Source organism: Artibeus jamaicensis, unplaced genomic scaffold (assembly GCF_021234435.1).
Source record: "Artibeus jamaicensis isolate MK-2021 breed Jamaican fruit bat unplaced genomic scaffold, CSHL_Jam_final contig_851, whole genome shotgun sequence".
Lineage (NCBI taxonomy): Eukaryota > Metazoa > Chordata > Mammalia > Chiroptera > Phyllostomidae > Artibeus > Artibeus jamaicensis.
In genome coordinates, this window is record NW_026521986.1 from 9,915,620 (window position 1) to 9,940,363 (window position 24,744).

The following is a 24,744-nucleotide window of genomic DNA, read 5'->3' on the forward strand; positions in this document are numbered from 1 at the left end:
GAAGGACTCTGAATCAAAAGTGTCATTAGTCACAGGAACCAGGACCCGAGGGCCTGAACCTGGGGGCACTGCCACTGGGACCTTGGCTCTCTTTCTGCTTGTCTTTGCTGCTTTATCTTTGTGTTGACCTTGCTCTCTCCCCCTGCAAACATCTAGAGAGGTCATGGCCATGGGCAGCCCCGGCTTGGCGCCCAGGAGGAATGAGAGAGCTCCTTTCTTGAGGTTCCCTGTACTCCTTCCGGGAATAAATTGGTCCTGCAACTAAGGTCCTATGCCCACTGCTTGGCTGAGTCACTGTTGTGGGTGGGGAGGATGTGGATCTGGAATTGCCCAGGCAATCCTCCACTACTGGGAAGAATGTGTGCAGAGGGTGGATGCAGAGGAGCGTGAGCATGGGCGTGCAATCCACCGGGACTGGGACGAGCAATGTGGAGGAGCAATGGGGTGAGCAGTGTCTCAGCTCCTTGCTGCAGCAGCAGCAGAACAACATCTTTCCTTGTCTCCAGCAGCTTCCTGACGGCCGGGTGAGCAAGGCTGTGGTGGCAACAGCCTGATGGGATGTTAAGGAAAAGAGTGAAGCTAGAATGTTTTCCATGGTTTATTTTCTAAAGATTTTATTTATTTATTTTTAGGGAGGGGAAAAGGGGGGAGAAAGAAAGGAAGAGAAATATTGATGTGCAAGAGAAACATTGATCGGTTGCCTCTTGCATGCCCCCAGCCAGGGGTCTGACCCACAACCCAGGCCTGTGCCCTGACTGGGAATTGAACGTTGACCCTTTGGTTCGCAGGCTGGCACTCAATCCACTGAGCCACACCACTCAGGACTTGAACGATATTTGCTTGTAGATGAGACAAGTCCTTTCTTGCTAAGGGCTGAAGAACAGCAAAGCCCAGCTGTTTGGGGCCATCTGACTCTGCGTAGACAGGCATAGGGCTGAGTTTGGGTGTCCCTCCCTGAGATCGCAGGGAGGGCTGGCACCAGCTCTGCCATCACATCCGGGTTGAGCAGAGACAAAACCTTGGGGCTTCACAGGATAATAGTGAGGAAACTTCCAGAAATGCTCCACCAGTCCTCCCAACGCCACAGAAAAGGCACACCATTAGTTTGAGATCCCAGGCTCTCATCTGTCCTGTGAGGGAAAACTTGCAAAGGGTCCTTCCTGGGAGGAGTCTGGCCTCTCCGTGTAGACTGCAGAGGTGGAGCTCAGGAGCAGCCACCAGGTCCTGGCCTTCCTTACCTCTCCCTTGGAGGCCCTCGGTGGCCCGCCAGGGGGCGCCGCACACCCTTCCCCAGCAATCCCTGAGCTTCCTGCAGAGGGTCCTCATCTTCCCATCTATAAGCTGAACTGATCTTCCTATATTCAGTGAGGCACCAGCCCTCACCCCAATCCACCCTCAGAATTCAAGAACAAAGTAAGAAAAAAAATTCCATCACTATTAAATTTTGTGCCTCTTTCCACCCCCCTGCATCCACAAAAAGACAGGCAATGTTCGCACAAAGCCTGGCCCTCCAAGTGCTTGCAGAATGGACTCACTGTGCAGGGCTCGAGTGAGCAGGGCCGTCTGCAGCAGTGACTCTCAAACGCGAAGCCTGGCGAAGCGGGAGTGGAAGGGAGCCTATTTCTGGGAGGCGGTAGGGTGTCAGCAGGTGGACCGGGTAGAGCGGAGTTTGAGAATACATCCAATATTCTAATATAATTTAAATTGAAAATAAGAAGAAGAATCCAGCATTTTTGTCATCAAACCACAGATAAATCATGGTGAAGCTTCAGGGAATCTTTGCGGGTGGGCTATGAGTTTTAAAATGTTGACAGTCAGGGCCTAAGAGATCATTTGCTGTCAGTCCCTAGGTTTGGGAGGATGAAGTCTGTCCTGAAGGATGCAGCTGGTCCTTGGGACGGTGACCACAGCTTGGCCCCTCACAGGAAGAGCTGCTCCCCGGGGCTGGAAGCCTGGGAATGGGGGTGGGGCAGTTCTTGGAGTTTGGGTCACAGTAAATCTTATTAAGGAGACCAGTGACCCTCGTGGGAACACCACCAGGTGAACTGCCATCTAAATTGCCTGTTTCCTTGGCAGAACGGTTCATGGAGGACAGAAAAAGGAGAGGCACAGCATGGGAGAGTGACCATTCCCATGCAAACGAGGACTCAGGGCTCCCGAGACCCCTGGAGAGCAAGAGCCCAGATGAGAGGGGCAGGGGAGGCAGTTGGTGATGCCCCGGGAGGCTGACCAGTTCCCTCCGCTTGCATTCTTTTTACAAGGGAACTTTCTAGCTCCTCCCAGTGTCCCTCGAGTGGATTTATGCCATCTCGGAAGGGTGTGTGCTTTGTGCTGTGAGCATGCATTTCTGTTGTGACGCAACCACGCACTGGCATCTGCGCTGGGGGCTGACTGATGTGAACCTCTCCCCGGGCGGTTCGGTTTCTGAAAAGGTTTTTGGAACCGTGGAGCCAGGCTGGGTGCTGTGGCACCTCCACGGGGTGTGGGGGGTGCCGGTGCCTGGCTGGAGGAGGCCGCGGGACTCTTCGGGAACAAGCAGGCTGGGCACACACAGCCATGGATCTGCAGCCGCAAGCCTGTTCCAGATTGTCGGCCACCACATGGTGGTGTTCAGGGTGTCGCCGGAGTGTGCTTTGCTCCCCACAGGCATTTATCAGCTTGTAGGCAGGGGCTGTACTTCACACACTGTGCGCCCCTCCAGGGGGCCTGCTGCAGCCAGGACATTATGCTCACTGTCCATCTGCAGTCCAGTGAGGGCTTCCTGAAATGACCCAACGGCCCCAGCAGTGCGGGCAGGCTTCTGGCTTTTGATGGCACACTTTCACCTCCGTTGCCTCAGCTTACCCTTCCCCATCCACCAGTCACCTCATGGAGAAGCAGAGGCTGGTGCTTTTATAGTTTCCATTTTAAAGATGAGAAAATAGGTGTCAGAGAGGGGTGGCTTTGAGAGAAGCTTGAAATCCCACCCCGCCTGGCACTAAGGGGTAGGGCGAGGCCAGGAGCGATGATGGCTGGGGGCCCACAGTGGGGCAGGCGGCCTCCTCCGGTCTCCGGTCCCCTCCACACCAGGACTGCCCTCCAGAGGGAGCGTGATGCTGTGGACTGGGCCTGCTCTGCCTGCATCTTGGACAGGAATTCTCACTCACTTCTGCTTAACACGTTTCTCCTGGGACTCACTTTTCCTTAAGGAGTTTTGGGGATTCAAGAGAAGAAAACCAAGCTCCTTAAATGAGGCCTCAGCCTGCATGAAAGAGTTTCTTACAAAGGGCAGCTCAGTCCACTGGGACAAATAAGCTTCAGAAATAAAGAGGGTTTTTTTGTTTTGTTTCCTGTGATAGGATAGGGTTAGAGGACACAGGGTCTCTGATCAAATACTGTTACCCTGTCCCCACCCTCCTCACACCACGCACATGTGACCTGCCCGTGGTCCCACCGCCACAAAAGGTGGAACGGAATGGAATTCAGCCTTTGGAGCCAAGTCTCTGCCTAGTCTCTGCCTAGTCTCTGCCTAGTCTCTGTCTCTAGTCTGGGACAATGTCAAGCCCTGATGGGGAGGGGAGGGGGCAGTGGTCCTGCAGCTCTGAACATTCTGTGGGGAGCTTTGAGGAGCTCTGTGCCCTGACTCCGGGTTCCTTCCTGAACTCCACCCCATTGTTGAGTCTCCTGCACTGTCCGCGTGGCCCGTGGGCCCAGGCAGCTCCTGCACCCTGCCCACAGCTGTTCCCCCAGAGCCTGTTACCCAGCGGGAGTAAAAAGTCCCAGGAGTACCTAAGACTGCTTGAAATTATTCTATATCTAACTTTCCTGCCCCCCTCCTCCCCCTCCCTCCCTGTCCTCCTTCCTTTTATCTTTCCTTCCCTCCCTCTTTCCTCTTCTCCATTCAAATCTGAGCACATGCATCCCCGAGACAAGCTATCTGCTGTCATCAGTAGGATAAAAAGCATGAGAAACCGAATACTTCCCCTGAGTTGCGAGCCGTGCTGAATTATTCATGGACCCAATCGACTGCAAATTTCAGAGTGGTTTTTCCTCAAGGTCGTGGTTGTGAGGCTATGGGATGAAAGGGTTGATGAACGTACGTCACGTTCATGGAGGTCAGAAAAGCTGTCCGAAGTCGGAGGCAGCCCAAGCTCTCCATCTGACAAGGCCCTGGGCCAAGCACAGTGAAGAGAAATTCTCTGTGCAGAGGCTCACACAACCTTAGCCTCGCACGGATGGAACGCTGGTCTCCTTGAATTCTTCAGTCAGTGGTTGGATGAATTAAACACACCAGCAGAGAGCAGGCCTCACCCGACCTCTACATCTGTGTGGACCCCACCTCTTCCTTAGCTGGACCATTGAGAAGGGGACCAGGGTACCCAGAGTTTTCTGACAGAGACACCAGATGGACGTGGTGAGCACCCCAGCCCCGAAAGTGTTCAAGGTGGCAATGATGAGCAACCATGAGGCATGCTGTGGGGGGGCTCCTTCCTTCGGTGGGGCCTGGACTAGCCGTCTGTGGATGACCTTTCAAACCATCCTGTGGATCAGTTGGGGACCAAGATCATCCTCCCGTCTGAGCATCTTGAGAGTCTAGTGTTCAACTACAAAAAGTAATTTGGTCTCAAAGCAAAATCTGAACTTTGATTCTCCTGGACTCAAACATGGTTGGCTTTATCAGATGTTGCTTTTTGGGTTCATCTGCCAAATATCATCAATCCCCTCCCTGCCCCCAAATCTTTATTTACTCCTTGTGGTGCCCCACTGTTGGCTCCATTCTGCTAGTGACTCCTGGAGTCTCTCCTGTAGCCTTGCCCACCTTCTAGGTGGCTTTACAGAGAGGAAGTATAGCCTCGTGGAGAGACCAGCAGGTGAGGAGCTGAGTGGACTTAGTTAATACCGTGGCTTCACCATCACAGCTGTGTGACCTTAGAAAAATCACCTAACCTCTCTGACCTCCACTTTCTCTTTTGTAAGATGAAAATAGTAACACCTTATTTCTAGGAGTATGAGGTTTAAAGGAAATAATGTAGATAAGGTACTTAATACATACAGTGCGTAGCATACCTCTCCCCAAGTCCATTGTACTGTCTTTGGTCTTTGCCCTCCAGGGGTGTCTAACCTGTAACCCAAAGGCCGCATGCGGCTCAGGGTGGCTATGAATGTGGCCCAACACAAAATCATAAACTTACTTAAAACATTATGAGGTTTTTTTGTGATTACATGTCACAATGTATTAATGTGTGGCCCAAGACAACTCTTCTTCTTCCAGTGTGGCCCAGAGACATCGAAAGTTTGGACACTCCTGCTGAGACCATTCTCTCCTTGCTGTGACAGAGACTTCTAATTGTCCACCAGTGTCCATTCTCCCCTCTTAGTTTCAGCTTGACACATGGCTACTTGGCCAGAGGCTATATTCTCCAGTCTTGCTGGCAACCAGAAGTGGCCATCTGACTAAATTCTGGCCAATGAGATGGCAGCAAAAGGGATGTATTGTTGGCCTTTCCTGTCCTCTTTTCTCCTGGAATGTAGAAATGGTGCTGGTGGGTTAGCTTTGGTCATGCAAATAAGGAATACGCCCTAGAAGAAGGCAGGGTAAGCTAGAGTGAAGCCGGACTCTGGACAGCCTTGTGCTGTGGGACCATCCACTGAGCCTGGACCTCCCGCCTGCCTGTGGACTATAATGCAGGGGAAAAAATAAGCCTCCTCCCAGCCTTCTGCTCATTTCCCTCCCCTCAACATAGACACCGTCTTCCCTAGGAAGCTGTCCCGGACCCTCCCAGGACCAGCACTGCCTGCAAGCCTGCACCCCTGGAGCACACATCACAGGGCCCTATCGAGACGTGCTGGCTGGTTTCCAACCCCCACCAGACTGAGGGCGCCTTGAGGCAGGGACCACAATCTCACTTGCCCTCTTGTCTTAGGACATGGAGTGTCACAGACACGCAGTAAATGTTGGAGAAGTCAGTGGTAGTACCACACGCTTGCAAACTGCCTTGGTTCTTGCCTAAAGGGATCTTAAACACTTCCACCTGCTTAATCCCAAGCAAAAACTGGAGAACAATTTCCATTCTTCTTTCCCTTCCTCCAAACACACTCAGGGCTTTCTTCCACATCCAGTCTGCTAGGCCAGGCTCCTCAAGAAGTGCTCCCCAAGGGGGCTCATTGGCTGCGGCCAAGGCACGGCCTCACGCCAGACCGAGCCGTAAGACCCCTGTTGTTGGGGGCTCCACCCAGTGAGAGACCAGGTAGTGCTCTGATGAAGTCTGCGGGGTGTAGCAGGAGTCACCCCACTAGATTATTTTTGCCTTGAACACCTGGGCAAAGATAGCATTCCTTGGTAAATGGTGGGTTGGGAGGAGAGATAGGGGAGAACTCATACATCAAATTTAACTAGAAAGTGTGTGCAAGCTCCTTTTAATTTGTTTTGAATTTTTAAATTTATATACAGCTATAGAAGTCTGTTTACAAATCTGGGATGGGCAGTCTGGTGATTTTCTCTGGTCACTGTGCAGAGGGAACTCACACCGTCCAGTGGACCGAGGCCTTGGCAGCCAACTCTGAAAACTAGGGATCTGGCCCCAGGCCAGCCTTTCCTTGAAGACACTTCCCAAGAGCACTGGCCTTGGCAGCAGTTAGAGGCTGCTGCTTTTTATTAGTGCTTCCTTCTCTCTCGCCAGCCCCTGCTTCAGGGTTCTTTGTGCAGACGGCAGCTCCCGTTGAGGCCCGAAGGTTGAGAAAAGCAGACTGTCTCCCGCTCATCAGCCTTGGCTTCAGGGACCCAACGTACAGCACCATCCACACCCAAAACCACCCCCCACACATGCCTCATTGTGATGCCACAGTTCAGGAGGCTCAGAAACCTCATCTGCTCTCCTGAGGGTTCAGTGGGCCCAGGGACCCTCAGCCCGGGGTATAAGCAGGTGTGCACGGGTTGAGTTTGCTGCGGCACAAGGGGGCTACATCCTTTAGCCTAAGCAGAGCGAGGCTGGTGCTTCTGAGAAGAAAGAGGCCACCACCTCAGAGCAGGGCATTCAATCCCCACATTTGTCTCAGGCACATCCTCTTCTGTGACAAGTAGATTGTGGTGGTTTAACTGGCCCTGGTCTTTGAGCCAGAACCCCACCCATCTGTGGAGGGATATAAAGGGCTGGGTGTCCTGGGCACGGCTTCTAATGGGCCGCGCTGATTCCCCCAGTGGAGTACGGGGAGGAGGGTGTGAAGGGCAGCTACCCTCAAATAAGCCATCAAATAGGGCACCCTCTGGGGCCACTAATCCCCTCTGCTCACTCCTCATGGGGTCACATTGGCTAATGATGCAAGATGACTGTTCCAAAGTTCACGTTAATCTTACTTGTTCAGGTAACAGAGCATGTGGAAGTCATGAATCTTTGTGATCTTAAACTTTAAAATACTCCGTATATGTTAGTTTGAAGTGGTCGCCATTTTACACTATATTCTAGTATAGCTAGCTATCCAGAAGCATGCACCAAGGTCTTAAGAAAAATCTAGAATTGTCTGCTTTATGTTTTGACTTAATTGTGTCTGAGAAATAGGAAGAGAACTGCCTTTATTTAGCACTGGGGGCTCAGGTCCCCCTGAAGCTCTGTTAAGGGTGAGGGATCCCACCCTAATGGACTGTCGGAGTCTGTGACTTGGGTTGAACAGGGAGACCTCCAGCCAGGCTCTCTGCATCCCTTCCAGCACTTTCTCTATGAGAGTGCCGTTAAGAGAAATAGTTCAGCTCTTGGTTGGTTACCTTAGTTTCAGCAGAGCTCAATTTCCCCAACCACCTACTTGAAAACGAGATTAAGAGGCCACCCGGGGTGTATCATGATTGTTGGGAGTGTAAGTTCTGTGACATAGCCTTTCCTATAAGCCAGCCTTTGGGCCCTGCTCGGCGCTGGGCCCAAGTCTTAAGACCCGCGAGCGTCTGTACAATCACCAGTCCCACCGGTGACGCTGGCACCCAGGAGTAACAATGAGCCAACACAGGTGACCATGCTGTTCACTCAGCTTTTATTCATGCAGATTCAGTCCAAATCCACACTAACCTAATAACCATAATGCTAACCTAATATCAATAACAATCACTCGGAAACAATCAGTAATAACATCACACAAGAAAACTGGGGGATAATGAACCTGAGTCCCAAGAGTCCAGTTCAGGTCCGGTTGCGGAGGCAACCCGGCTGCGCAGAGTCAGAGGGGCGGGGCCGCAGCGGAGCTCTTTCTCCCCAGATGCAAATGTGCGGGACACTGAATGTGCGGGACGTGTCAAAGTGGCCTGCTCTCCCATGCGTCATCCATGGTCTCAAGTCCTCTGCTGTTACGCTTCTTTTGATTGCAGTCATGTTGATTTTGCACAATTTCTTATAAACATATTTTTCTTAATTTGGATAAGCACAGGTTATTTTCCTCAGTCTTGATAGGCACATGTTTAGGTCACTTGTGATAGTCACATGTTGTTTGGTGTGACCTCAATAGACACCTGTGGCGTATGTCGCTCTATTGCGCATGCTCTGAGAGGTGGTGTTACCCTTCGGATAAGCACGTGGTGTCTGCCAGCCAGCTGTGCTGAGGGGTTGTATTATTTCTCCGGGTCATGACCCTCCTGCGCACGCTCTGAACATGGGTTCAGGTCCTACTCTCCACAGGGATGTTGTGAGGGCCACAGGCTGGGAAGCCCCACGGACCATGGAGCACAGGTGCCCAGTACCGCCTCAGTGAGCAATCGAGCCACTAAAATGCCACCAAGCCAGGTTGCCACCTTGCCAGCCTCAGTGTCCAGGCCTCAGCCACTTCCCGCACAGGCTAGGAGCCTAGTCTGGCTGCACGGCCTCATCTGCCCACTGCCTGCCCAGACCCCATCATGCACAGCAAAAGAAGCCATGGACAAAGTGAGAGACCTTCACAATGGGGAAAAATATTTGCAAACCATGTATCTGATGAGGGCCAAGATGTCCAAAAGGTATAAAGAAGCCTACAACTCAATAGCAAATAAAACAAAATAACCCACCTTAAAAAATGGGCAATGGACCTGAATTGACATTTCTCCAAAGAAGATATAGGAAAGGCCAACATGAAAAGATGCTGAACATCACTCACTAGTCATTATGAAAATGCAAGTTTAAACCACAATGAGATATCACCTCACGCCTTTTAGAAGGCCATCATCAAAAAGAAAGAGATGGGTGCTGGCCAGCATGTGGAGATGCCCCAGTGGTGGGAATGAAAATCGGTGCTGTCACTATGGAAAACGGCATGAAGGCTCCTCAGGAGGCCAGAAGCGGAACTGCCGCACAGGGCTGGGCAAGCGCAGGTTTATAGTTGTGAGTATGTGAAACACAGAGTTTGTTCTTCAATGATGATAATCATAGCCTGCGTGTCTTTTTCCGTATGAATAGCTGTAGGCCGACTTTGCCCACTCCCATATGGTCTAGCAATTCCACTTCTGGGACTATCTGCAGGAAACAAAAACGCCAACTTGAAAATATGCCTGCCCCCCCCATGTTTACGGCAGCAGTATTCTCAGTGGCTGAGACGTGGAAGCAACCTGAGCAACCACTGATGGCTGAATCGATGAAGGAGTTGCAGTACATCTATTCACAGTGGAGTATTGTCAGCCATAAAAGGGAAGGAAGTTGTACTATTTGCGACGATATGGGTGGACCTTGCAAGCATTATGCTAGGTGTAATAAGCCAGACAGACTGAGACAAATACTATATGGTCTCGCCTGGATGAGGAATATAAAAAACAAAACAAAACTCAGACCAGATTTGTCATGACCAGACGTGTGGAGGGAGGGGGAGGAGGAATCAAAGGCATGTGGTCACAAGGATCTTACTTCCGGTTACAAGGTGGGTGAGTCCTGGGGATGTTCTGCACAACCCGGTGGCTCCAGCTAACACTGCTGCACGACGTATGGGAAAGTGAGAAGAGGAGATTCTAAGAGTTCTCATCACAAGAAAAACATTTTTTCCTCTTTTTCTTCTTTTCTTTTTATTGTATCTCTGCAAGAAGATACATGTTAGCTGCACCTATTGTGGTAATTGTTTCATAATAAACATGAACCAAACCTTTAAAAAAATGAGATGAGCAATCAAAGCTGTTTATTGAGCACATGTTAGGTCCAGGCACTGGGCTATTCCCTCCCTCTGTGTGGTTTATTTAGTCCTCACAACGGCCTGTGAGGTAGGTATCCTTATCATCCCACTTTACGGAGGAGGAAACTGAAGCACAGGGATTATTTAATTTTCCCCAGGTGCTCCCAAGGCCAGGCCTGTCTGAGTCTCTGGTTTCAGCCACTTTGGTCCTCTCTGAGAATCCTGGGAGAACGGGAATGAGTGGCTCAAGGCTCCTAGAGCTGAAATTCGCTTGATGCCCCGACTGATGGCAAATGATCTGATTTCAATGCCTCTGACGTGGGCGTGCCCTTCTTAATTCTGTTGGGGGTGAGAGCCTTTTGGATCCCCTGTTTTGAAACCACCCATGTCTGGTGGTTGTAGAGAAACCCTCCCCAACCCTTGTGCTCATATGCAGGGCATGATCTGAACAAGAGTGAGATAAAACAACAGAACAGGTGTCTGAATTTCTTTTGTCTAATATGAGTCAGGCGTTGCCACTGTAAAAGTCCCAATTACTCTCCAAGTTCAAAACTCCAGAAGTTTTATCTCCCGATATTTGGCTACAGCCTCTTCTACCAAGTACTATGATTTGGCACAGCCAGCTTTGTAGGGGGGCATGCAGGGGGGCAATGTAGGAGGGGCCCTGGCTCAGAAGGGTCCTGTGCTTGGTTTACTGTAGTTGTCTTGAAGTTGTTAAAAATATTTGGACGAGATGCCAAGCATTTTCACTTTGCACTAGAGCTACAGGTTTTGTAACTGGTCCTGTCGTTTAGCAGACAAGAGTAACCCTCTGTGACATAGAGTGGCCGGCCGCAGCCATGAACTGGGTACCCTGGAGCCCAAACTGACACGCCTGTGGCACCCCTTGTCAACTCACCCTCTTTGCGTGGAGAGTCAGTGTCCACGGGAAGCCGCCCAAAGGAGACATCCACTGCTCCACCCTGCAGCGAGAGCTGGCGTCGATGTCAGAGCAGTGCTCAGCACTGACGCTGTCAGGAGAGTAAAGGGAAAGAGATGAGGGAGCCCTGGCGGTGTTTGAAAATCCCAGGAGAATGGGCATGGGTAGCTTGGGGCTCCTTGAGTTTGGGTTTGCTTGGTACCCTGACGTGACTATGTCTTTCTAATTCCATTGCGGTTGAGGGCCTTTAGTATCCCCTGTTTTGAAACCAAATAATTGAACCCCCAAACCATTGAAGAGGACTCTGTTTAAACAGGCAGGGTGAAGGCTGGGGACGGGACTGTTTGAGGAAGGCAGGGGAAGGAGCCCCTGGCTCCCACTAGAGGCTGCCCGCAGGTCTGTGCGTCCTGCTTCTGGTTGAGTCACAAAGAGGCCCAACCAAAGGGCAGAGCTGGGAAGAAAAATTGGTGCCGTCTGGCTTGGCTCCAGTCTTCACCTTTGTGTCCACCTTGCTCCTTTGTCTTTCTCAGTTTATTGTTTTTCTTGGTGACCCTCACACACCCCCAGCAATAAGCTGTCTCCCAAGAAGCTTCTCTGTGGGTGCTGGGTCTTGAGCAGCCATTTCTGCTGTGCCTGGCATTCTGCCCCGAGGTAATGTTGTCATTCAATATTAGGGAGGGAAAGCAGAGATCCTGGCTCTGGCTACAGTGACGCCAGCTGTGGCTGAGAGTGATATGAGCAGGTGGGGGGAGGCGACATCTGTGAGACCTGCCATCTGGACAGCACTTGAGATTTGTAAAGAAACTGTCCATCACAAAGCACTGGCAGCCCATTAAAAACCGGGTTTTTCCTTTCCAGGGATGTGTGATTCACCACTTATTGTTCTGATGCAAAAGATCTAAGAAGAAAGGAAGCCCAAGCTGCTCTGTGCTCTGGCTTCCGTGCTGAAGTCAGGGTTTATGAATTATCATTGGTGAGCATCTGTAGACGCGTACTCGGTGCTTCCCCAGAAGTGGGGACACGTTCACCCCTGGACTGCCTCCCTGCCGTGGCAGTTTTGGCATCCCCCGCCACCCTGTGCTTGTCTCTACGTTGCCTGCCCCCAGGACCATTCACTGGCTGCCTCTGAGCTGGCAGCCTGCGGCCCTGCATTGTCATGGAGACGGTTTTAGAAACATACTGTTGGATTGTGGGCTTATTTCTGCCACCTTGAAACAAGTGGGTTTGTAGAAAAGCCACAATGGAGGGAGAGAAAGGGCTCTCAGAGAGCGGAGCTGGTGCCTGCTGGGTAGGGGGCTGCTGTTCGCTGTTTGGTATTCCAGACAGGCAGCAGCCTGCCAATCAACTTGCTTCCAGTGACTCCTGGGAGTGCGCGTCAGACAGGAGGCCACTGCCTCTGCAGAAAAGGTTGCAGATTCTACGGGAATGAACTGCCATGCAGCCCAGTCTGTGGGGGAGGACCAAGTGAGCTCCCATTTAGATGCACTAGCATAAATTTATGCTTCATGCAGGCAGAAAAGCTGCCCTTTGCCTGTGCATGCCAGCAGGCTGCCCTTGACCTGCCTGTACCAGATCCTTGCAGACACCCCTTACAGGGATGTCTCTTCTTCCCACATAACACCTGGACGCTCCGGCCATCTGGGCCTCTGTCTCCTCCCTTCAGTTCCTGCAAGGGCTTCAGACAGCCCATTTAGGGCACCAGTCACCCTGTTGCCTGCTGCTTTGTAGGTCAAAGAACAGTTGAAAATCAACAATTACATATCGTTCAGCCTAATTGAAAGTTGCAGGTCAATCTGGCATCTTACATCAGGATTAGACAATAAGAACATTAAAAAAATCAGTAATAGATTTTTCTCTTGCCTGATTAATATAACCTAAATCATTAAAAAGTCCAGAACTCTGTATACATATTTTAAGTCACCTGCCAAGTGATGTACCTGCTACTAATTGCTCCCTTAAGGTTACGAAGCAGACTGCCTTTCCCTTGAGCTTTGTGTGTCTTCCGCTACCTGAGGTAGGACCTAGATCAATTTTGGTGCCCACAGAGAGAAGAGGTATCTCAAAACCACCTTCTAATGGATTCCATGGATTTGGTAACTGGTTTAATCACAAGCACAAGAAACTGTGTTTTTGTTACTTGTACATTCTTTTATGCTACGAGTGTTGGTGACTTTTAGAATGCCCCTTGGAGTTAGCTTGCCTACCGTTCTCTGTGTAGACCTGACACCTACAGATGGTGAACGCACTTTGCGTCAGGACCTAAAGAGCAACTGCCAGTCTCTGAGGCACCTGCTCCCTTTTCTCCTCCCCGGACCTTGCTCCTGCTGCCTTGGGCATCTGAGGAGAGGAGCCTCTAACTCCTCTGCTGGGGTGTTGCGCCCTTCAGCCATGCTCGTTTGTACTCACAAGGTACAGACCCTGCCTGAAGTTTTCTGCCTATGGCTTCATCCTAGTATTCCCTAATCTCTCTCTGCCCCTCTCTGTTTATTCCCCTCCTTTATTTCTAGGCACTCAAGGCACTGTCTCCTTCATTGAACATGATTTTACTTATTTTAATAACCACTCCTGAATCGCCCCTTTCTCTTCCCAGGGAAGCTCCCTTCCCTCCCTCCCTGTCATTTGTTTTCACTTCTTTTAGTGGCTGTGTGGTGGGCAGTTAGACAGCCACATAGCCAGGACGCTGGGCCAGGCACCGAGGGTCACCACAGCAGAGAGCCCCGGGTGCCTACCAATGGACAAAACTGGGAAAACAAGGACCTGCTCCCAGGGTTACCTCTCCTCCCCTAGCATATCACTCACTGGCCATGTGGTTTAGACCCCCTGACCTTTCATATTGCTGGTCATGCAGCTTGGACTCTCCCCTGACCCGTCCTCCCCCTGTATGTCACTAGCCATATGGTAGATCCACTTAGAGGAGGAACGAAGGGCCAAACAGTGGCCTCGTGTGACTCCCAAGTGGGACATTGCAGGACCACTTCCTTAAGCATTAACCTGGAATGATGATATCTAGGCCTTTGTTGTGTTTCAGCTCCAGGCCCAGAAAAGCAGCAAAACCAGACAAGTGACTGCACTCTTAGCCAGAACTCAAGTACCAAGGTTACCAAACAGCGGTCTAACATCTGGTGCCCTTTCGCCAACAGCAGCTGCTGAAAGTGGGAGCTCAGGCAGAATTCTCAACCTGCCTATGGCAATGGAGGCGAACTATGAAATGTGAGGCCAGAGCTTTTGGCCAAGCCAAGCGTACTAGTTACAAGCATTTGCTGTACAGCCGGACTAACTTGAGTCCAAGTCCAGTTTGGCCCAACACTAGGTGTGTGGCCTTGGAGAAGCCACTTAAACTTGGTGCTTCAATTTTCTCATCTGTAAAATAGGAATAATAATGTACCTACCTCACAGAGATCTAGTGAGGATTCAGTCCTCACTTATGTCAGCCCTCTGCACGGTGTAAATGCTTAGTACACATTAGCTATCATTAGCCCTGCATCCCAGCATTAGCAAATTATTCCCTTTGGTTGTGTGTTTTGCTCACCCTGCAGGTTCTCTTCAAACAAGCACATGTTCCCGAGGGGCAGTCTGCCTACTCTATGGTTTTGCTGAGGGCTCAGGAGGCCTCTAGGGCTCCCTGGGGCCTCCCTGTAGGGCATCCAAGGGCAACAGAAAGGTGACAAAGCAGGAGAGCTCCCAGAAGCTCGCTCCATGCTGTGTCCTCACTTCCGATGCACAGTGAGAGCTAGCATGAACCTGTCAGCCTATCAGCACCTCTGTGCTTTGACACATGTCCGGGGTTGGGGAACGGCTTTCTATAAACCAAGTCCTGCAGCTAATCTCCAGGCAGCTGTCTGTAGGGCCAGGGGGGCAGGAAAGGAGGCTGGGCATTTTCTGAGCCTTCTCAGAGGAAGTCATTTGTTGAGGATGAAGTGATGCTACTGCATACCAGCTCTTTCTGCTCCAGTATCACCTCCTGCAGTGAGCGTGTTAGCCCTCTCCCACACTGGGCTTGTCCTGGCCCCCTCCCTCATCCCCATGTGGCCACAGCAGAGGTGGCTGCTCATCCCAGATTCCCTGCCAGGGGCTCCATCCTGCCGCACCAGAGCCCCCAGAACAGTGGTTCTCCCATAGCTCTCCTACTTGATTGTGTTAAAGATGCTTCCATAGAATTTGGGTCTCACAAGGACAGAAACACACCTTCTTTCCCCCATGAAAGATGTGTGAATTCTAAAACATCCTGTCACTTTAGGCACCATTTAAGGAAGTCTTAACATTTCAAACCTTATCATCAAATGTCAGTTTTATTGCCAAACACTTGGTAAACAAGGCACTCCCTTCTTTCCCCGCCAGCCACAGACCGGGGGCCCATCACTGCAGAGCCCCTTCCTTCAGAAGGGCTGGGGGACCGATACACAGCCAGGGATACAGACAACCACGAAGGGCTGCCATCCAAGCCTGGTGTCCGCCAGCAACTCCTGGCTGGCGTCCAACCTACCCCATTCCTTCCCTCACCACCCCCCCAAGTTCAGGAGGGTGCTGCCCACAAATTGAGTGCTATCTGCCAGGGACTGTGCTGCTTTCCAAGGTTAGCTCATTTAAGGTCTCCCTACCAAGTAGAATTTATCGTCCTCATTTTACAGAAGACAAGAGAGCGTGTGAAACAGTAGGCAATGGCTTGAGTAAGTCAAGACACTCGCTCCTTTGCCAAATGCTTCGCCTCGAAGGTATGGGAACTCCATGGACTGGATTTTCAGAATTTTATTGATATCGGCATTCTGTCACACTGTGTTCAAAATATCAACAATTTGGTTTAGAAATTCCACTTCCCAGTCAGCCTCTCACACTAAGTAGGAGGAAGGAGAAACGTAGGGGCAGCATGAAGATCCTTAGTCACCCACGTGGCTCAACAATGGGACTCGGAAATACGGACGTCATGCCAGAGCATGCAGGCCAGAGCCTGGACTGGTCTTGGGGCTGCAGGGAGGTGGGATCAATGGACCGTGGCCAAGGGACAGCTCAGTGTTTTCCAGAGCTTACCCTTCCCTGGAAGAACAAGGTGCCTATAGGTTCCCTCCCTCCGCAAGAATGCTGGTGCTGGGGTCGGTGGAAGTGTGTGCATGTGTGCGCATGCCTGTGCACACTCAAATACAGTCAATGCAGGCCATCTTTCAGGCAGCCCTGTGAGTTGTGCAAGCACCTGACACAAAAGCGTGCCATCGATACCATACTAATGTAGAGGGAGAAAGGCATGAGCACTTCAAAGTGGCACCTAATTTAAAAAGCACTTTAGACCATGTTTCTTGCTCAGGTGGGACATGACAATGCTTGATGAATCACACTGCAGACAAGATTACCAGTGTTCCTTGGAAAGACACTGCCCTCCCTTTCCATATCCTAACATCTGCTACTGACCACACCCTCTGTCCCAGCCCTGACCTGTGTGAAGCCAAAGCGGCACTGGGGACAGCAGGAAGGGGCGTGTGGGAGGGGCATGGGGCTGGGACGAGGCGCGCGTGGACAGTGCATCAGAGCTCTGCGGGACACAGCACATACGTGAGCAGACAAGAGGCTCTTCTGCAAAGCACGGGATCAGGTGTAAGACTGTAGGGCTACACCTGAAACCCAATGCCAAACGTCTCACATATAAAGCACAAACAACACTTCTTGAACTATAAGTTTCTCCTGGGTACCTGAAAGCCCCTTTCAGCTGGTGTCAAGAAATACTAAGTTTCCTTATGTTCCGCTGCCAAATGTGTCCAGGGCGGAGATGTAGTTGCATGGTGGGAAAAAAAGCAAGTTTCCACAGAAACCCAGGCTTTACCTCAATCATCTAGAAGTCTTAAGAAGTGGGGTATTCTGGTTCACTAAACTTTCTCATCGATTCAGTATTGATCAGAAATCTTTTGTTGGGACCTTGAAACTGGAAATGCCTCTGAAACAATGAGTTTCTTGGCTCACCAAGAACAGTTGGATCTGGATGCGGGAGCTGGTCCCATTTTGGTGATCGGGGACTGGTTCTCTAGGTCCATGGTCATTATTTATGATGCCTCTGCCAAAGGCAACACAGATCAAATGTCCGTGAAGGTAATTAACCTTTCTCTTTTTTACTGTAATTTAAAGCTGATTAAGTACATGACCTATGAATTTGACTTGATTAATCAAGGTTCCTCTGAGGGAAAGAGAACAACGATGGCTTTGATGATGGTTGTTCGGCAGGTAGAGTGTCCTTAGGAAACTGAAAATGCTTGAAATTCGTGCTTGAAGGCCCATCAGGTCTGCCCGTGAACAGATACCAGGGTGGGAAGGCAGGTAAGCCCAATGGGGAAGTGAAGGGCTCTGCTCATGACATTGCAGCATGAAAGGTTCCCGGGGCCAGTGACCAGAGAAGCTGTCTCCTCAGCAACAAGAGTGGTTAGTGCCTGGCCCACAGCAGGTACTCGCTACAAACCTGTTGATGACTGGAGACCTTGATCTATTTCATACAGATTTACCCTGGTCACCGTTCATTTGTCCATCACCCATCCATCGTCTCTCTCTATCCAGTATTTATGTGCTTATCCTAAACCATGGGCTACAGGAGAAGTAATGGTAAATGAGATATAGCCCCTTATAAAGAGCCAGTCACCCTGTGTTTCAGTGGATTTTTTAAAGGAGGGGGATTAAGGGGTGGGTGTCACAAAATGGCACGAACACAAGCTGCATTCTATATGCCTTTTAACCCACAGACTCTCACTGCTCCCGTTGAGGACTCACAGTCTGTGTGTTTCTGAAAGGATATTTCCACCTTCCTGTCCAGGTGTGGTGGAAGCATTGGTCACTGTCTGTGCAGGAGGCCGGGCTAGCTTCACGGGTAATTCTATGTGAGACAATGTTCTGCTTGTTTTCTCCCACCCAGGTGCTAACCAGGCCCCTCCCTGCTTAGTTTCTGAGATCAGACGTGATCAGGCGTGTTCGGGGTGGTATGGCCATAGATGATCCTGCTTGTTTTCTTAGCAATGAACCAAACTAAAGCTTCTTCCAATACTTTCCACTCCCCCTCACCTCCCTTCACAGGATGCTCCAAGAGGGCAAATGTGAAGGTCTTGGGCCACTTCAAGGTTGCAATGTCCTAGGTGAGAAGAACTTCCAGCATGGTGCTCTCAGGAGAATTCGGGGCACTTGTTAGGATGTTCACATCAGGAGAAGCAAGTCATTCTCCACCATCATCTCAGCCACACGTACACCTCAAATTTCCTCTTGCTGTATTTAGAATAAAAAACACTTCTCCGTTCTGGCACCATTTCAAAGAGAAGAACATATATAAAGGGCCCAACAAAGAATCTTGGAAATTGCTCCTCCTCAAAGCCCAGTGAGATTGCTCCTCCTAGGACACAGAGCTGGGTCTGGGTTCCCGGGGATGCTCTGAAATGTGGAAGGACCATTCTTTACTATTAGTAAGTCAGACTTCTGTGTTTGCTTGAATTCTGCCTAGCTATATGTTTGTGTTTGTCGAATCCAAGTTTCTTTCCTTGACGCAATGCTTTTCTCCAAGTGCAAATCTCTCATTTGGTGACATTCCGATCTGAGCTGTTGCGTCCCACATGCCACTGTGACCTGCACATGCTTTTCCAGACCATTCCTCTCTGCACTAGGTCACAACGGTACAATACATTTCTCCAGGCATAGTACAGTCACATGACCCTCTTTCCTGTCTGACTGCACCTGCAGTTCCAAAGTCACAGCACTGAGAGCACCGCATTCTGAGATCATGATGCCCTTGGCCATGAAACCAAGCCACAGAGATGCAATCTACCCAGTCACTGGGTAAGTCAGAAAGCAAACTGAATAAAGGGCTAGGTGAGACCCCCTATGTACCTTTCACTGCCTTATCCAAAAACCAGATCGTGTCCTTGTCATATAAATGCACCTACTTTGGAAGTAAGTAGTTTTAGGTAGAACTTTCAGTTAACGTTTCAAAAGGCTGCTAGCAAATCAGGAGCCACAAGGTAATAAGCAGTATCACATTAACACTTTAGTTAAATACCCCTAACTCACAAACAATGCCAATTATTACAGCTCACTGACATCCTGGTTACTGACAAGAAGAAAAATTGAGGGAAAAATTCACCCTCTCAAGATATAAACCTTGAACTCCTCTTTTCCTGGCTCCAAGACATTTTAAGTATAACACCTAAGCACCACTTCTTTCTACACAACACTCCTGTGCCCACCTGCACATGATGGGGGGATTACTGATGAAGAGTGTGTGTGTGTGTGTGTGTGTGTGTGTGTGTGTGTGTGTGACACCAGATGTTTTAGGGACCATTCTGTCCAGCACAATATACACGAAATATGCCTAACATAGTAGTTTTCTACCCTGATGCCTTTTTGGTAACTTTTATTTCCTGATCCCGATTTAATGTAAAAAGTAGTTTTATTTCCCACCTTCCCCAATGAAGGCAGAGTCAGTGGGTGGGTACTGCTGGGGGCTGATTTCAGCTTCACAGAAGGGAAGCATTCTAGGGTCAAAGTTGCCTGAAGACAACTGAGCAGGACTTTCCAAACCAGGGACTGGCCTGGCCTTACAAGTATTTTCCCCTAGAAGCTACATGACCGCATGTCCGTGACGCCCTGCTCCTTCCAACGCTAGGAATCCATGTTCCCAGGAACAGACTAAGTCATCAGCAGCCCTCCTGCCTCCCAACTCCAGGTCAAGAAAGGCACAGAAAAGACCAACAAATAATACTGAGGTGGCGCTTTGGATGCAGGAGACCTTAAGGTACCAGGAGTACTGACAGCCTCATCTGGCCAATGAGGAAGGTGAGGCCCAGAGGCCGAGGAAACACTCTGTCACAGGGGAGAGGGGATTTAACGGGGAAGAGGAGGGTGAAACACACTGCTGACAATAGTGAGCACAACTCTCAAGAGTGGAGAGGCAATTCCAGCTCTTTAGCCATCACAGTCAATTAATTGCCCTCAGAGCCATTGTGCTGATTCCTTCACAGAGGGAATCCTATTGTCCGAACTCCCTGGTGCCCACCCTTGGGGCTGCATCCAGGGCTGGAGGTCTAGGCAGGATGGGCCTGGGCAGGCACATAAGGTAGCTCTGCTTCTTAAGGCATGGCTGCTGTGAGGCATGAGCTCCACTTTGGGAAGGTGGGCATCAGACCCCGCCTTCCCTGAAACTACCCTGCAAGAACCTTAGTGAAGTGGAACACTGTTGCCTGAGGAACCTGCCTCCCCCAGGGGCTGGGGGCTTCCACGAAAGCTAAACAGTATTACCAAACCATCTGATGTGTGTGTGTCACTTGGGAGAATAGGAGAGAGAAAAAAGACGAATCGATCATTATTTGCAGATGATTGTCTAACTAGAAAAGCTAGGGGAATTGATGAAAAAAAAACCCCAACAACTATCAGAACTAAGACCAGAATTCACTCAAGTGGCCGATTAAAAGTCAAGCATACAAAAATCAATAGTTTTTGTTAGGTCACTTGGGTGTGGCCTTACACCTTAGAAACACTGTGCTTTTCTGTGGGGTCTCCAAGCTTTGAGAAACTTGCCATGTTTTAAAAGGTGGAAGTGAGCCTGGGAGATGCCCGCTCAGCTGCAGTAAGGGCCGTGGTCTCAGGCCCCAATACGTAGAAGGTGCCCAGGGTGACTGCTGCAGAATGGGGCAATCACCCCTGTACTCTCTCCTAGGGGCACCCTCCCCGCCCCTTCCCGACCCAGCCCCTGTCTCCCAGCTCTTTTCTATTTCAACCCAAAAGACACACAAGGAAGCTTGGCAAAAGCCGGTGCGGGAGCCAACCACGGATGAGTATGGTCAAAGATTGTGCTCTGTCATTTCCATACGATATCAGTTTTTTAAAACAGAGGCTGCGTACTGAAAGTTCTGGCGTGTTGGACCTCTTATTGCCTCATGGGTTAGAGGCCTCGAGAGGTGCTTGTGCTGCGCCCCAACTTGGGACTCCCATGGCCTGGTCAAAGTGTATAAGGGAGGCCCACAGGGATGAAGGTGGCAGTCTGGCCCTCGAAGCACCGCGGTCATTTGCGGTCCAGGCTGGCGTGCAGCTGGGCCTCCCTCACCATGCGGTCGAAGGAGCGAGTGTTGGTTTCCTCGCGCACCTTCTCGCGCACGTGGAAGGAAGCCCGCGCTGTGGAGCGGGCGCTCTCGAGCGCACTGCGCCGCTCCCGAGACAGCTGTTCGCTGCGCTCCAGCTTGCGCCCGATGGCTTCGAGCAGCTCCCGCCGGCGGCAGTCTTCGTCCTTCTCCACCTTCTCCTTTTTGGCACGCTGGGCTCGCTCCTTCTCCAACCTACTTTGGCCCACGCGCCGCGCCTTTTGCTGCACCGCCTCCTCAGCCACTTGTGCCGCGTGCTGCAGCCGCCGTTCCCCTGCCCGAGCCAGCGCTTCAAGGTGTGCCTGATGCTCGCGCTCTTTGCGCTCGGCGGCCTCCTTGGCCCGCCGGCCCTGTAGCTCCTCCTTCCGGGCCCGCTCCCGCAGCTCCCGGGTGCGCTGCTCCACCAAGTGCTCGTAGTTCTCCTGCGCGCGACCCATGCTGGCTTCTAGGGAGCTCCGCAGGCCCTCGCGCTCCTCGAACTCCTGGCGGGCCCGACCTAGAAGAAGCGCCTGGTGGCGCGCCTGCTCGGCCCGGCTCAGCTCCCGCTTCTCCCGCTGCAGCTGGTCCCCCTGCCGCTGTTTGGTACTAGACGCGCGCTGGGCTCGCTCTTTAAGGACTTGCTCGGCCCGCTCGCGCCCTTGCTTCAGGCCCTCCTCCCGCTGCTTTAGGTTCTGCTCTTGCTGCAGCTTGCGCAGTCGGTCCTCCCGGGCCGCGCGCTCTGCCCGCTCGCGTCGCAGCAGGCTCTGGCGCTCAGCCAGTTCCCGCCGCCGCTCCTCGCTAAGCTCCCACTGGCGCTGCCGCCGCCGCGCCGCCTCGCGCTCCTCGCGGCCCCGGCGGCCGCGCCGCTCCTCCACCTGCGCGGCCCAGGCTCGACGACCCTGCTCCAGGGAGCGCCGCTTCTCGCGTTCCTCGCGCTCCCGCCGCTGCTCGGCGCGCACGCGCTGCTGCTCCCATTGGCCGTGCGCGGCGGCGCGCTGCTCCTGCAACATTCGCTCCTCCTGGTGCCGCGCCAGCATCAGCGCCGCGATCTTCCGGTCGCGCTCTGGGACCCCGCGCAGTCCCCGCTCCGCGCGCACTTGGCGCACGATGCGCTCCACGTGCTGAGTTGTCTGCGGTGAATGGCTCAGATCGCCGAGACTAAAGCTGCGGGCTGTGAGTGGCACTAGGGCCAGGGCAGACGGGCGGCCCAGAGGGTTGGGGGCTGAGGATAGTGACCCCGCGGGGCAGCTGCTCCGGGCTGAAGCCCGCGGCCAGCGCAGCTCCCGAAGGCTCTCCCCGCTGTAGGATGATGACGACGCGCCGGACTCAGAACTGAGGGTGCCTTCTCGGCGGCGGGACAGTGAGTCTAGTGAGTGGCTCTTTCTACCCGCCCGCGAACTCGTGGGTGGAGCTTGGGGTCGGGCTGGGGACGGACTGGAGGATGCCTTGCGGGGAGCACGCGGTGCAGGTGAGGCCGGGAGGCTGGTGCTGCTGCAGCTGCTGCTGCTGCCTGCGCTGGGGGCCGAGGCTGCGGCGGCTGCGTGACCCAATGGCGTGAAGAGGCGCCGCTTTTCCTCGCGCACAATGCGCTCGCGCTCGGCTCGGCACTGCTGCAGCTTTGCGCGCCGCTCTGCCTCATAAGCCTCGTACAGGCCGGTGGCCACTCGCATGGACCGGCCTGGGGCCTCGCGCACCAGGTCGGCCAAAGCCCGTGGCAGCAGCTCCACTGGTTTGACGGCACAGCGGGCACAGGCCTCGAGAGAACGAGGGCTGGTCAGTACATAGCGGCTGCCCTCGGCCTCTGGACAGTCGAAATTGAAGAGGTCGAGGTGCAGCAGAGGGGATTGCTCCCGCCGCCCATCTTCTGTTGCGCACTGGACTTCAACCTTGCGGGGCACCGCCGCGGAGGCCGAGGCCGAGGTCGAAGAGGCCGCGGGCTGCTGGGCGCCCTGTGCATCAGGGGGCACGGACGCAGTGGCTCCGTTTCCTCCTGAGCCTCCGGGCTCAGCTTCTGCCTTCTCTTCTTCGGGTACCGGGTCCACCATGGCGGAAAGGTGTCCTTTTGCGGAGTCTCTGCGGATGACAAGGGAGGGACATCGCAGGACACATTTCTGAGCAGTTCCCTTCTCCCCATTCATGCCCCCCCCTCCCCGTCCCAACTTAATCCGCTTTGGATTTAGGCTCAGAGGCCGGGTGGAACGTAATTCATCACACGGATGCACTGAAAACCGAGGCAGTGGGGGCGGGCGTTCGGTGCTGGTGCAGAGAGAGCAGCCCGATCTCCCTGAGCCCCGGAGTTCGGGCAGAGGCCGTGGCCAAGTTCTCCAGGGCGTCTGGCCCGTTACATGCATCCTTCCTGCTGTAAATTAAAATGAAAAGATCGAGGTGCGGGGAGCAGCCGGCCAGGGAGGCGCTGGAGGATTCCTGGGAGGATTAGTCCATTTGTTTGTAGCTTAGGCGGGCGACCAGGGATGCAGCTTTGCAAGAACAAAAAAGGAAGAGGCCTGTTCATCCCCCACAGTGCTTTGCTGCGAGGACCCCATTTGCCTAAGGAAGAAGTTATGGTTGATTTCCCCCTGCCAAAGGAGACCCAGGCATGGGGCCCAGGGGTGATGGAAGAACTGAGAGAAATGCCTCCATCCTCCCCAAAAGGCCTCTCCGGGAGAGGCGATCGATCTTGCTCCTGCCATTTGGGTAGGGGTTGCTAGGAGCTGTGCCCGGCTCCTTCCTGACCCCCCTCCCGTGTTTGCCGGGGATGGAGAAGGCGCCTAGGTCCTCCCAGACGCACCGATCCCCTCCAAGTCCGATGCGCTGAAGGCACCATACACCCCGGTCTAGGCTCCAACACCTGCCCACAGTTACCCTTCGAGTCCCCCCCAGCTTATTCCAGTGAGGTGGATTCCTGGGTCTCATCCAGCCTCGCTGCTCCTGGGCTCCGGGCCGGCTCACTTACCGCAGGTCCCGGGCTTGGGCCCCGCGCCGAGGGCTTTTGTTAGCAGCTCGCCGCTCTCCCTTGCACCTCTTCAGTCCCCGCGCCGGCGGGGTCGAGTTGCCGCTGGATGCAGCCTCGATGGTGGCCCCAGCGGCCACCGCAGCCACCGCCAGCGTCTCTCCATGGGGCCCCGCACACGCTACCTACACGCGGGAGGGGGGGTGCGACAAGGTTTCCCTAAAATAACGCAGCTCCGCTCCCTTCCCTCTCACTGATTCTTAAAAAAGGAAGCGGTTCCATCGCTGCTGCATCCACCGCCGCCTCTCCAACCTTGCAAGTCCGGCTGGTCTTTCTACGCCCCTGGCGCCTCCTGGTGGACACTCATGGGTGTTGGTTTGTCCGCTTAGAGGGTGACAGAAAAGAAACTTAAAATAAGTAAGTATATATAATACATAAAATATAAAATATATGTGTAATATGTATTATATAATATTTCAATACTTCAAGTGGGTAGAAAGAAGGAATAGTTTGGTTTGTTTCTCAAGGGGACAGTGATTAACGGGGTAGAAATACGGCTCCTGATCCAAATTATGAGGTTATTTACAAAGACAAACTAAGAACATTCGGATAGGTTTGAGGCAGGCCTAAGATGTGCGACTAGTGTGTAATGCAGCATTTTAGGACTTCCTGGTTCAAGATAATACAAATTGAAACCAGCTAGTGCCATTTACTGAGTATTA

At 52.4% G+C, this 24,744-nt stretch overlaps 1 protein-coding gene across 1 annotated transcript; it reads right to left on the bottom strand.

Moving 5' to 3' along the window:
- Window positions 1-17,824: 17,824 nt before the first annotated feature.
- CCDC177 (coiled-coil domain containing 177) lies at window positions 17,825-24,178 on the bottom strand. The gene is made up of 2 exons (XM_037127141.2): window positions 24,026-24,178; window positions 17,825-23,145 (listed from the first exon to the last, which is right to left on the bottom strand). The coding sequence occupies exon 2, from the start codon at window positions 23,115-23,117 to the stop codon at window positions 21,018-21,020; it is 2,100 nt and encodes a 699-aa protein (XP_036983036.2). The 5' UTR covers window positions 23,118-23,145; window positions 24,026-24,178; the 3' UTR covers window positions 17,825-21,017.
- Between the last annotated feature and the right edge of the window lie 566 nt (window positions 24,179-24,744).